The sequence below is a fragment of the Heptranchias perlo genome, chromosome 3 (genome assembly GCF_035084215.1).
Source record: "Heptranchias perlo isolate sHepPer1 chromosome 3, sHepPer1.hap1, whole genome shotgun sequence".
NCBI lineage: Eukaryota > Metazoa > Chordata > Chondrichthyes > Hexanchiformes > Hexanchidae > Heptranchias > Heptranchias perlo.
In genome coordinates, this window is record NC_090327.1 from 36666506 (window position 1) to 36679241 (window position 12736).

Consider the following 12736-nt stretch of genomic DNA (forward strand, 5'->3'; position numbering starts at 1 on the left):
TGCCACCTCAAGCCAGGCCTTCGTGGTGGCAGAGGCAGGCCACTTCCTCCCGTACGCCGGGTGGAAGATAAGAACATAAGAACATAAGAACATAAGAAATTGGAGCAGGAGTAGGCCAATCGGCCCCTCGAGCCTGCTCCGCCATTCAATAAGATCATGGCTGATCTGATCCCAACCACAAATCTAAAGAACACAAGAAGTCGGAGCAGGACCCGGCCACATAGCCCCTGGGCCCTCTCCGCCACCCACAGGGCATTGACCGATCCGAACTCAGCTTCATGTCCAATTTCCTGCCCGCTCCCCATAACCCCTAATTCCCTTTACTTCTAGGAAACTGTCTATTTCTGTTTTAAATTTATCTAATGATGTAGCTTCCACAGCTTCCTGGGGCAGCAAATTCCACAGACCTACCACCCTCTGAGTGAAGAAGTTTCTCCTCATCTCAGTTTTGAAAGAGCAGCCCCTTATTCTAAGATTATGCCCCCTAGTTCTAGTTTCACCCATCTTTGGGAACATCCTTACTGCATCCACCCGATCAAGACCCTTCACAATCTTATATGTTTCAATAAGATCGCCTCTCATTCTTCTGAACTCCAATGAGTAGAGTCCTCCTCCTCTTCCTCCTCCTCACCCCATCCAGTTAGACCTGGAGTGAGGCATCATTAAGCCTGGGAGCAGCCTTCCCCCTGGGATGCTGCATGCTGTAATTTTGCCTATTTTCTGCAGCATCAGTCAGTGGAGGACTGCCCCTTTAAATAGAGCTCCTCCAGCTGACAGTCTATGATGCGGGTGCGCAGTCCGCCCGCTGCGCAGCTTTCCAGCACGAAACCCGGAAGCCAAGGTAAGTGGTTCAATTTACATACGATCGCGTGCCAAACCCACCGATTTCACTGGGCCCAGTCAACCCCCCGCTGCCAACCCGCCTCCCTGCTAATATCGGGCCCTAAGAGTCAACTACATAGTGATGCTGGTTTTTATAGTGAAGATCAAGAAAAGTTTAAACTAATTTGTCTCTATCTTTCTGTGCCAAATATCTCTGCAAGAGTGCGTAGTGTTACTAAAAGTTCATTAACACTGGATGCAAGCAAGGAGTCATTATTGAGTAACTGACTGTGCTTAACTCCAGATCTAACCTGTGCTGTACTTGCCATGAGAGCGTATGATAGGACAGTACAGGTACCTTTACTCTGTATCGTTTAGTGCTCACAATAAGTTAACAAAATTCCTTAAAGAAAATATTTTTTACCTTCTGAACAGATACTTCATGTTCTCCTCAAACTTGACTAAGACCGTGGGAGGCGTTGGCCATGTCACGCTCTTTCCATAGTCGCTCATGCTCCGTACACTCTGGAAGCGCCTCATTACATCCTTGAGATACGCCTTGACCTTGTACGTCTTGTAGTAACTCATGATTGTGTAAACAGCTCTCATGCCCCGGCAACGTTTCCTGGCAAGGGTTCCCCTCCAGATCTGTTGAGGAAAACAGAGGAAACATCTCGCTGAATGTGTGAATTCTTAGCATTTCATTGCACATGTGTTATTCCCAAATCAAGTAACGTTGAAGGGTTGAGCAGACACTGGCCTTTTATCTCTGTCACCAAGGTTCAAATCCACCTCCGATCGATGGGATGCAAGTCTCCTCTTTCTGCCATTTGTGTACAGTGAATCTCAGTCTCACGTGAGCATGAGTTCCCAGCACCAAAACAGCAATTACTTTATCACTAATTAGTGATGTTTCTCAGGGGCACCACTGAATGGCAGGTGTACAAATGGAAAAATGGTGTCCTACTGCACCATTACTACTGAGGTTGCGGCTGAGAGACATTAGAGGAACCTAGCCTGGGAGTGTTTGATGGGCAGTCCAGAGGAAGTTCTACTTTGTATCAAACCTGTGCTACCTGGGAGTATTTGATGGGATAGTGTAGAGGGAGCTTTACCCTGTATCCGTGTTGTACCTGCCCTGGGAGTATTTGATGAAACAGTGCAGAGGGAGCTTTATTCTGTATCTAACCCATGCTGTACCTGCCCTGGGAGTGTTTCATAGAATAGTTTAGAGGGAGTTTTACTCTGTATCTAACTCATGTTGTACCTGCCATGGGAGTGTTTGCTGGGACAGTGTAGAGGCAGCTTTACTATGTATTTTTATTTCCACTGAAGTCAATGGATTTAAAAATTGGGAGAGATGTAAAACGGGCTGCCAACTCCCTATCACCCGTTTTACACTATCGCACAAAGTCAAGATCTACCCCATGTCTCCACGTATAAAGTCCCAAGTGATTTCTCTCACTGGTGCTTTTGTTTTTTGCTGTGGGTGTTAACCTGGTTATTTTAACCTGGTTAATCCCACGGTAAGAAAACGCACAGAGAGATTTAGTCCAAGCACATATGAGAACAGCATTGATTGGAAGACATCCCCCATATTTGGAAAAGGAGTTGCTCACTGCTGAGACTGCTCGATGAATCCTCCATGGAATTCATGCTTGAGCTTCAGCTGTATTTCTAGGAATAATTAATTAAAAATTAATAAATCACTGTGAATAGCTGCATCTGAAGCTTCGAGGTTTTAAAACAACGTTGCTGTCTCTCTCTTGCTGAAGTTCAATTGCTCAGTGTCCTATTTTTATCTTGCAAGTTGACACTTTGAGTTACATCGAGTCTACAGCACAGAAACAGACCATTCTGCCCAACTGGTCTATGCCGGCGTTTATGCTCCATATGAGCCTTCTACTTCCCTACTTCATCTACCCCTATCAGCATGCCCTTCTATTCCTTTCTCCCTCGTGTGCTTATCTAGCTTCCCCTAAGATGCATCTATGCTATTTGTCTCAACTACTCCTTGTGGTAACGCATTCCACATTCTTACCAATCTTTGGGTTAGGAAGTTTCTCCTGAATTTCCTATTGGATTTATTAGTGACTATCTTCTATTGATGACCTCTAGTTTTGGTCTCACCCACAAAAAAAAACATTTTCTCTACGTCTACCCTATCAAACCTTTTCATTATCTCAAAGACCTCTATCAGGTCACCCCTAAGCCTTCTCTTTTCTAGAGAAAAGAGCCCCAGTCTGTTTAGTCTTTCCTGATAAATATATCCTCTCATTTCTGGTATCATCCTTGTGAATCTTTTTTGCACTTTCTCCAATGTCTCTATATCCTTTTTATAATATGGAGATCCGAACAGGGCACTGTTCTCCAAGTGTGGTCTAACCAAGGTTCCACACAAGTTTAACATAACTGCTCTGCTTTTCAATTCTATCCCTCTAGAAATGAACTCCAGTGCTTGGTTTGCCTTTTTTATGGCGTTATTAACCTGCGTCGCTACTTTTAGTGATTTGTGTATCTGTACTCCGCGATCTCTTTGCTCCTCTACCCCATTTAGACTCTTATTATCCAAGCAGTATGTGGCCTCCTTGTTCTTCCTACCAAAATGCACCACCTCATATTTATCTCTTTTGAAATGCATTTGCCAATTACACGCCCATTTATTAATGTCTTCTTGCATTTTAACCCATTTTTCTTTTGTATTAACTATTCCCCCCAATTTCGTGTCGTCTGCAAAATTTGAAATTGTACTTCTGATTCCCGAGTCCAAATTGTTGATGTAAATTGTGAACAGTGGTCCCAACACCGATCCCTGTGGAACACCACTTCCTGGATTACATTTGCTGAGTCTGGGTCAATGGAACTGTAAAGTTTAATTTGAGTATGAAGTCACCAGAAAAATGTCTAGCCAAAAAATAGAACAAGGGTAGCATTATTGGTTAAAGAATCAATTACAGTTGTGAGAAGGGATGATATGTTAAATGGATCATCAATCGAGGCCATATGGGTTGAGCTAAGAAATAAAAAAGGAGCAGTCACACTACTAGACTAGTGTACTATAGACCCCCGAATAGCAAAAGGGAGATAGAAGAACAAATATGTTGCCAAATTCCTGAGTGCAAAAATAAGAGGGCAATAATAGTAGGGGACTTCAACTACCCCAACATCAACTGGGATTCAAACAGTGTGAGGGGCACAGAGGGCGCAAAATTCTTGATCGGTGTCCAGGAGAACAAGAGGGGATGCAATTCTAGATTTAGTCCTGGGAAATGAAGATGGGCAAGTGGGTGAAGTGACAGTGGGTGACCATATTGGGGATAGTGACCACAAATAAGTTAGTTTTAGCATTATTATTAAGGACAGAGTTAAATCAGGAGTAAACGTTTTAAATTGGGGGAAGGCAAATTTTACTGAACAAAGGTGATTTGGTAGAAGTGGACTGGACACAACTACTTGAGGAGAAATCAGTGGCAAGCCAGTGGAAGGCACTAAAAAGTGAAATTCTACGGGTACAATGCAGACACGTCCCCTCAAAGAAAAAGGGTGGCACTGCCAAATTTAGAGCCCCCTGGTTGTCTAGAAGTATACGGGGCAAGATAAAGCAGAAAAAGAAACCTTACGACTGTCACAGAAGACTAAATACTGCAGAAAGCCTAGAGGAGTATAGAAAGTACAGGGATGACGTAAAAAAGGAAATAAAGAGAGCAAAGAGAGGGCATGAAAAAATATTAGCTAGTAAGATTAAGGAAAATCCAAAGATGTTTTATCTGTACATTAAGAACAAGAGGATAGCTAAGGAAAAGGTGGGACCTATCAGGGATGATAAGGGTAACTTGTGTGTAGAAGCAGAGGATGTGGGTAGGGTTTTAAATGAATATTTTGTCTCCATGATCTGGATATAGTAGTTAAAGAGGAGAGGTGTGAAATATTGGATAAGGTAAACATAACGAGAGAGGAAGTACTAGAGGGACTGGAATCCTTGAAAGTTGATAAGTCACCAGGTTCGGATGGATTGTTTCCTAGGCTATTGAAGGAAGCCAGGGAGGAAATAGCGGATGCTCTGAGGATCATTTTCCAATCCTCACTAGATACAGGGGAGGTACCAGAGGACTGGAAGACTGCAAACGTAGTACCATTGTTTAAAAAGGGTACGAGGGAAAGGCCTAACAATTATAGGCCGGTCAGTCTTACCTCGGTGGTGGGCAAACTATTAGAATCAAAACTGAGAGACAGGATAAACTGTCACTTGGAAAGGCATGGTTTAATCAGGGATAGTCAGCATGGATTTGTTCAGGGAAGGTCATGCCTTACAAATCTGATTGAATTCTTTGAGGAAGTGACAAGGAGGATTGACGAGGGTAGTGTAGTGGATGTTGTCTACATGGATTTTAGTAAGGCATTTGACAAGGTCCCACATGGCAGACTGGTCAGAAAGGTAAAAGCCCATGGGATACAGGGAAATGTGGCAAATTGGATCCAAAATTGGCTCAGTAACAGGAAACAAAGGGTAAAAGTCAATGGATGTTTTTGTGAATGGAAATCCGTTTCCAGTGGTGTGCCACAGGGCTCAGTGTTGGGTCCCTTGCTGTTTGTGGTATATATTAATGATTTGGACTTAAATGTAGGGGGCATGATTGGCAAATTTGCAGATGACACAAAAATTGGCCATGAAGTTGATAGTGAAGAGGATAGCTGTAGACTCCAAGAAGATATCAATGGGTTGGTGGAGTGGGAGCTGGAGTATTGTGCGCAGTTCTGGTCACCACATTATAGGAACGATGTAATTGCTCTGGAGAGAGTGCAGAGAAGATTTACAAGAATGTTGCCAGGGCTTGAAAATTGCAGCTACGAGGAGAGATTGGATAGGCTGGGGTTGTTTTCCTTGGAGCAGAGGAGGCTGAGGGGAGACTTGATTGAGGTATACAAAATTATGAGGGGCCCAGATAGAGTAGACAGGAAGTACCTGTTTCCCCTAGCGGAGAGTTCAAAAACTAGAGGACATAGATTTAAGCTGATTGGCAGAAGGATTAGAGGGGACATGAGGAAAAACTTTTTTATCCAGAGGGTGGTGGGTGTATGGAATTTGCTGTCTGAATTGGTGGTAGAGGCAGGGATCCTCAACTCTTTTAAAAAGTACCTGGACCTGCACCTAAAGTGCTGTAAGCTGCAGGGCTACGGACTGGGTGGTGGAAGGTGGGATTAGAATGGCACCTGGTTGTTCTTCGAGCCGGCGCGGACATGATGGGCCGAATGGCCTCCTTCTGTGCTGTATCTTTTCTATGGTTCTAAGACCATATAAAGGAGGGCTTCGCACCTGCGCTAGTACACCTGCTGCCCATTGTCAAGCTATGTTTAAAAAGCTCTCAGACAGTAGCGTAGGAATTCTGATAAGTGGGAAAACTAGGGTGTGATTCTGGTATGGGGGAGCAGAATCCACTGGGTTTCTATGTCTATATATGTATATTTGTGTGTCTGTATATTTGGCTGCTTATATATGTGTCTGTATATTATGTGCCTGTATATTTGTGTGTCTATATATTTTTGTGTCTGTATATTTGTGTGTTTGTATTTGCGAATGCCTGTAAATGTGGGTGCTTGTATACTTGAATATCTGTATATTATGCACGACTATGTACTTGTTTTTCTGTACATTTGTGTATACTCGTACATTTATATGTCTGTATATCTGCATGCCTGTATATGTGCCTGTATACTTGTGTAGCTAATACTTGTGTGCCTGTATACTTTTACATCTGTCTGTATATGTGCATGCTTGTATGTCTCTACTTCTCCAATTATTATTCAGGTTATTCGACTGCCTCTGTTTCCCTGCTCCAATTTCTAAAACGGCAAGAATCTAATAAACCTGAATTTCAAACCCTTCCCCCTGGGGCCAGATAAATGCAGCTCTATAAAAGAACCGGACATTTATCAAACCTGGCACCAAGAATCCAAGGTCCTGAAAGTAGGCCAGACACCTTCTTGTGATCTATAGTGAGCTGACAATGAGGAAAGTGTTCATGAACCCACATCCCCCTCCCCATTAATCACTGGTAGCGCAGCGTCTACAAAACCAAAAAGTTCTTCAGTAAGGCAGGGACCAAATCTGAGGGCATGCTGAATATTGAAACAGTGACAGGGACTTGGTGCTGCTCTATCTGGAGACATTAGAGTGACTGCATTTTTCAGACGTAAAATCAGGTCAACCCTTTAAAAGGGAAATGTATTCAATTGAATGTCCCTTTAACAGCAATGTTGTAATGAGAGATCTCCATACACCACTCTGGTCTGATACCTTTGCATCACTGTCAGAGGTACTGTCTTTCGGATGAAACGTTAAACCGAGGCCCCGTCTGCTGCCTCAGGTGGATGTAAAAGATCCCACGGCACTATTCGAAGAATAGACATTGGAGTCCAGTGTCCGGATCATTTCCTACATCACAACAGTGACTACACTTCAAGAAGTACTTAATTAGCTGTGAAGCGCTTTGGGACATCCTGAGGTTGTGAAAGGCGCTATATAAATGCAAGTTCTTTCTTACCTTCAATACAGGAAACAATTTGCCTCAATTAACTCTGTCAATTTGTTTCGTAATCATGAGAACTTCGATTAAGTCACCTCACAAACTCCTCTTTTCCAATTAACAGAAACAATGATGAGAGATGTTAATACTTGGGAATGAAACCCTTCCTGTTTCACGCGTGCAGTGTCAGCATGAAGCACTCCCAGGTCAGGTACAGAACAGCAATGCTCCGGATGTGCTTTATATCAACCCTTAGAAGAGTGCCTCCTACTGTACCATGGTGCGGTTTTCATATTTCCCACACCAGCCGCCCTAGCCCGTCTCTGGCTGACAGTGCCAATCAGGGCTGAATTATGGGCACTTCTGTGCTGTAGCCCCAAGTCCATTAGGAATTGGATTGGGACTGCCAACTCACATAGGACCTATATAGCCAATAGATAGAAAGAACTTTCATTTATATAACATCTTTCAAGGCCTCAGGACGTCCCAAAGCGCTTTATAGCCAATAAAGTACTTTTTGAAGTGGGGTTACTTTTATAATGTAGGAAACGCGGCAGCCAATTTGCACACAGCAAGGTCCCACAAACAGCAATGATATAATGACCAAGTAATCTGTTCAGTCATGTTGGTTGAGGGATAAATATTAGCCAATACACCAGGAGAACTCATGGGATGTTTAACATCCACCTGAGAGGGCAGAGAGGGCCACAGTTTAACATCTCATCCGAAAGACGGCATTCCCTCAGCACTCCACCGGAGTGTTTTTAAAACAATGAAGGATTTTGAAAGAGTGAATAGAAAAAGACAATTCCTCTGGTTGGAAAAGTCAGTGATAGAGGGTTCATAGTATCATAGTAGGTATAGTACAGGAGGAGACCAATCGACCCATCGTGCCTGTGCTGGTTCTTTGAAAGAGCTATCCAATTAACCCCATTCCCCTGCTCTTTCCCCATAGCACTGTATATTTATTCCCTTCAAGTATTTATCCAATTCCCTTTTGAAAGTTACTATTGAATCTGCTTCCACCATCCTTTTAGGCAGTGCATTCCAGACCTTTACAACTCGCTGCATAAAAAAATGTTTCCTCATGTCTCCTCTGACTCTTTTGCCAATCACCTTAAATCTGTGTCCTCTGGTTATCGACCCTTCTGCCACTGGAAACAGTTTCTCCTTATTTACTCTTTCAAAACCGTTCATGATTTTGAACACCTCTATCAAATCTCCCCTTAACCTTCTCTGTTCTAAGAAGAACAACCCCAGCTTCTCCAGTCTCTTAACATAACTCAAGTCCCTCGTCCCTGGTACCATTCTAGTAAATCTCTTCTGCACCCTCTCTAAGGCCTTGACATCCTTCCTAAACTGTGGTGCCCAGAATTGAACACAATACTCCAGCTGCAGCCTAACCAGTGATTTATAAAGGTTGAGCATAACTTCTATGCCTCTATTAATAAATTGTAAACAATTTTACAACACCAAGTTATAGTCCAGCAATTTTATTTTAAATTCACAAGCTTTCGGAGGCTACCTCCTTCCTCAGGTGAACGATCGTTCACCTGAGGAAGGAGGTAGCCTCCGAAAGCTTGTGAATTTAAAATAAAATTGCTGGACTATAACTTGGTGTTGTAAAATTGTTTACAATTGTCAACCCCAGTCCATCACCGGCATCTCCACATCTATTAATAAAGCCCAGGATCCCATTTGGTTTTTTAACAGCCTTCTAAACTTGTCCTGCCACCTTCAAAGATTTGTGTACATATACCTCCAGGTCTCTCTGTTCCTGCACTCCCTTTAAAATTGTACCATTTAGTTTATATTGCCTCTCCTCATTCTTCCCACCAAAATGTATCACTTTACACTTCTCTGCCATGCGTCTGCCCATTTCACCAGTCTGCCTTTATCCTCCTGAAGTCTGTTACTCTCCTCCGCATTGTTTACTACATTTCCAAGTTTCGTGTCATCTGCAAACTGTGAAATTATAGAATCATAGAATCATAGAAGTTACAACATGGAAACAGGCCCTTCGGCCCAACATGTCCATGTCGCCCAGTTTATACCACTAAGCTAGTCCCAATTTCCTGCACTTGGCCCATATCCCTCTATACCCATCTTACCCATGTAACTGTCCAAATGCTTTTTAAAAGACAAAATTGTACCCGCCTCTACTACTGCCTCTGGCAGCTCGTTCCAGACACTCACCACCCTTTGAGTGAAAAAATTGCCCCATCTGGACCCTTTTGTATCTCTCCCCTCTCACCTTAAATCTATGCCCCCTCGTTATAGACTCCCCTACCTTTGGGAAAAGATTTTGACTATCTACCTTATCTATGCCCCTCATTATTTTATAGACTTCTATAAGATCACCCCTTAACCTCCTACTCTCCAGGGAAAAAAGTCCCAGTCTGTCTAACCTCTCCCTATAAGTCAAACCATCAAGTCCCGGTAACATCCTAGTAAATCTTTTCTGCACTCTTTCTAGTTTAATAATATCCTTTCTATAATAGGGTGACCAGAACTGTACACAGTACTCCAAGTGTGGCCTCACCAATGCCCTGTACAACTTCAACAAGACATCCCAACTCCTGCATTCAATGTTCTGACCAATGAAACCAAGCATGCCGAATGCCTTCTTCACCACCCTATCCACCTGTGACTCCACTTTCAAGGAGCTATGAACCTGTACTCCTAGATCTCTTTGTTCTATAACTCTCCCCAACGCCCTACCATTAACGGAGTAGGTCCTGGCCCGATTCGATCTACCAAAATGCATCACCTCACATTTATCTAAATTAAACTCCATCTGCCATTCATCGGCCCACTGGCCCAATTTATCAAGATCCAGTTGCAATCTTAGATAACCTTCTTCGCTGTCCACAATGCCACCAATCTTGGTGTCATCTGCAAACTTACTAACCATGCCTCCTAAATTCTCATCCAAATCATTAATATAAATAACAAATAACAGCGGACCCAGCACCGATCCCTGAGGCACACCGCTGGACACAGGCATCAAGTTTGAAAAACAACCCTCTACAACCACCCTCTGTCTTCTGTCGTCAAGCCAATTTTGTATCCAATTGGCTACCTCACCTTTGATCCCATGAGATTTAACCTTATGTAACAACCTACCATGCGGTACCTTGTCAAAGGCTTTGCTGAAGTCCATGTAGACCACGTCTACTGCACAGCCCTCATCTATCTTCTTGGTTACCCCTTCAAAAAACTCAATCAAATTTGTGAGACATGATTTTCCTCTCACAAAACCATGCTGACTGTTCCTAATTAGTCCCTGCCTCTCCAAATGCCTGTAGATCCTGTCCCTCAGAATACCCTCTAACAACTTACCCACTACAGATGTCAGGCTCACCGGTCTGTAGTTCCCAGGCTTTTCCCTGCCGCCCTTCTTAAACAAAGGCACAACATTTGCTACCCTCCAATCTTCAGGCACCTCACCTGTAGCGGTGGATGATTCAAATATCTCTGCTAGGGGACCCGCAATTTCCTCCCTAACCTCCCATAACGTCCTGGGATACATTTCATCAGGTCCCGGAGATTTATCTACCTTGATGCGCGTTAAGACTTCCAGCACCTCCCTCTCTGTAATATGTACACTCCTCAAGACATCACTATTTATTTCCCCAAGTTCCCTAACATCCATGCCTTTCTCAACCGTAAATACCGATGTAAAATATTCATTCAGGATCTCACCCATCTCTCGTGGTTCCGCACATAGATGACCTTGTTGATCCTTAAGAGGCCCTACTCTCTCCCTAGTTACTCTTTTGCCCTTTATGTATTTGTAGAAGCTCTTTGGATTCTCCTTTGCGTTATCTGCCAAAGCAATCTCATGTCCCCTTTTTGCCCTCCTGATTTCTCTCTTAACTCTACTCCGGCAATCTCTATACTCTTCAAGGGATCCACTTGATCCCAGCTGCCTATGCATGTCATATGCCTCCTTCTTCTTTTTGACTAGGGCCTCAATCTCCCGAGTCATCCAAGGTTCCCTACTTCTACCAGCCTTGCCCTTCACTTTATAAGGAATGTGCTTACCCTGAACCCTGGTTAACACACTTTTGAAAGCCTCCCACTTACCAGACGTCCCTTTGCCTGCCAACAGACTCTCCCAATCAACTTCTGAAAGTTCCTGTCTAATACCATCAAAATTGGCCTTTCCCCAATTTAGAATTTTAACTTTTGGGCCAGACCTATCCTTCTCCATAGCTATCTTAAAACTAATGGAATTATGATCACTGGTCCCAAAGTGATCCCTCACTAACACTTCTGTCACCTGCCCTTCCTTATTTCCCAAGAGGAGGTCAAGTTTTGCCCCCTCTCTAGTCGGGCCATCCACATACTGAATGAGAAATTCCTCCTGAATACACTCAACAAATTTCTCTCCATCCAAGCCCCTAATGCTATGGCTGTCCCAGTCAATGTTGGGAAAGTTAAAGTCCCCTACTATTACCACCCTATTATACCCGCTATATCCAAGTCCAGGTCATTAATACATATCAAAAAGAGCAGTGGTCCCAACATCGACCCCTGGGGGACACCACTGTATACTTCCCTCCAGTCTGAAAAACAACTGTTCACTACTACTCTCTGCTTTCTATCCCCTAGCCAATTTTGTATCCATGCTGCCACTGTCCATTTAATCCCATGGGCTTTAACTTTGTTAACAAGTCTATTATGTGGTCCTTTATCAAATGCCTTTTGAAAGTCCATGTACACAACATCAACCGCACTACTGTGATCAACTGTTTCTGTTCCTTCATCAAAGAACTCCATCAAGTTAGTCAAATGCGATTTTCCTTTAACAGGTCCTGTTTCAGGCGACAGACCCCTTTTAATATGGAAATCACGGTCCCATGATGTAAATAGGACCCCGATTGACATTTTAGGTCTGCACAATACAGGCTCCGACCATCTCCATGGGCGATGAAACCAAAGAGGCCATCCAAAGGTAAGTGTTGAATTATTGCTGTCCCCGGAGGAACAGGAATGCCTCTCTGGGCCGCTGCCTGCCTGGGACCCCCCACCCTCCGATCTTGAGGCCTCAATCAGGTGAGCTGCCTGTTTGGCACTCCGCAGATCAGCTTCCAAATTTAAATGAGGCTGGGGCCTCAAAATCCTTCGCTGCCGGAATGGGTGGCCGACCAGCACACTCGACCGGTCGGATGCCCAAAGGTCAAAATCGACCCCAGGGAGGCAGAGACCATTGCACCCTTTAAGAGGAAATTGGATTAATATTAAAAGCTGAGGAAGATACAGGGATATTGTTGGAGTGTGGGGCAAAAGGACTAGTTCTGGATTGCTCTAGCAAAGAGCGAGCACAGACAAGATGGGCCGAATGGCCTCCCTCTGTGCTGCAAATCTCAATGGCTGACAGTTTA

At 43.7% G+C, this 12736-nt stretch overlaps 1 protein-coding gene across 1 annotated transcript in view; it reads right to left on the reverse strand.

Annotated features, from left to right (window-relative positions):
• LOC137312059 (unconventional myosin-Id-like) overlaps positions 1-12736 on the reverse strand; it is a 154980-nt gene that overhangs the window by 41515 nt on the left and 100729 nt on the right. The window contains exon 17 of the mRNA XM_067978832.1: positions 1247-1470. Within this exon, the coding sequence (XP_067834933.1) occupies positions 1247-1470 (224 nt within the window). The remainder of the gene's footprint in view (positions 1-1246; positions 1471-12736) is intronic.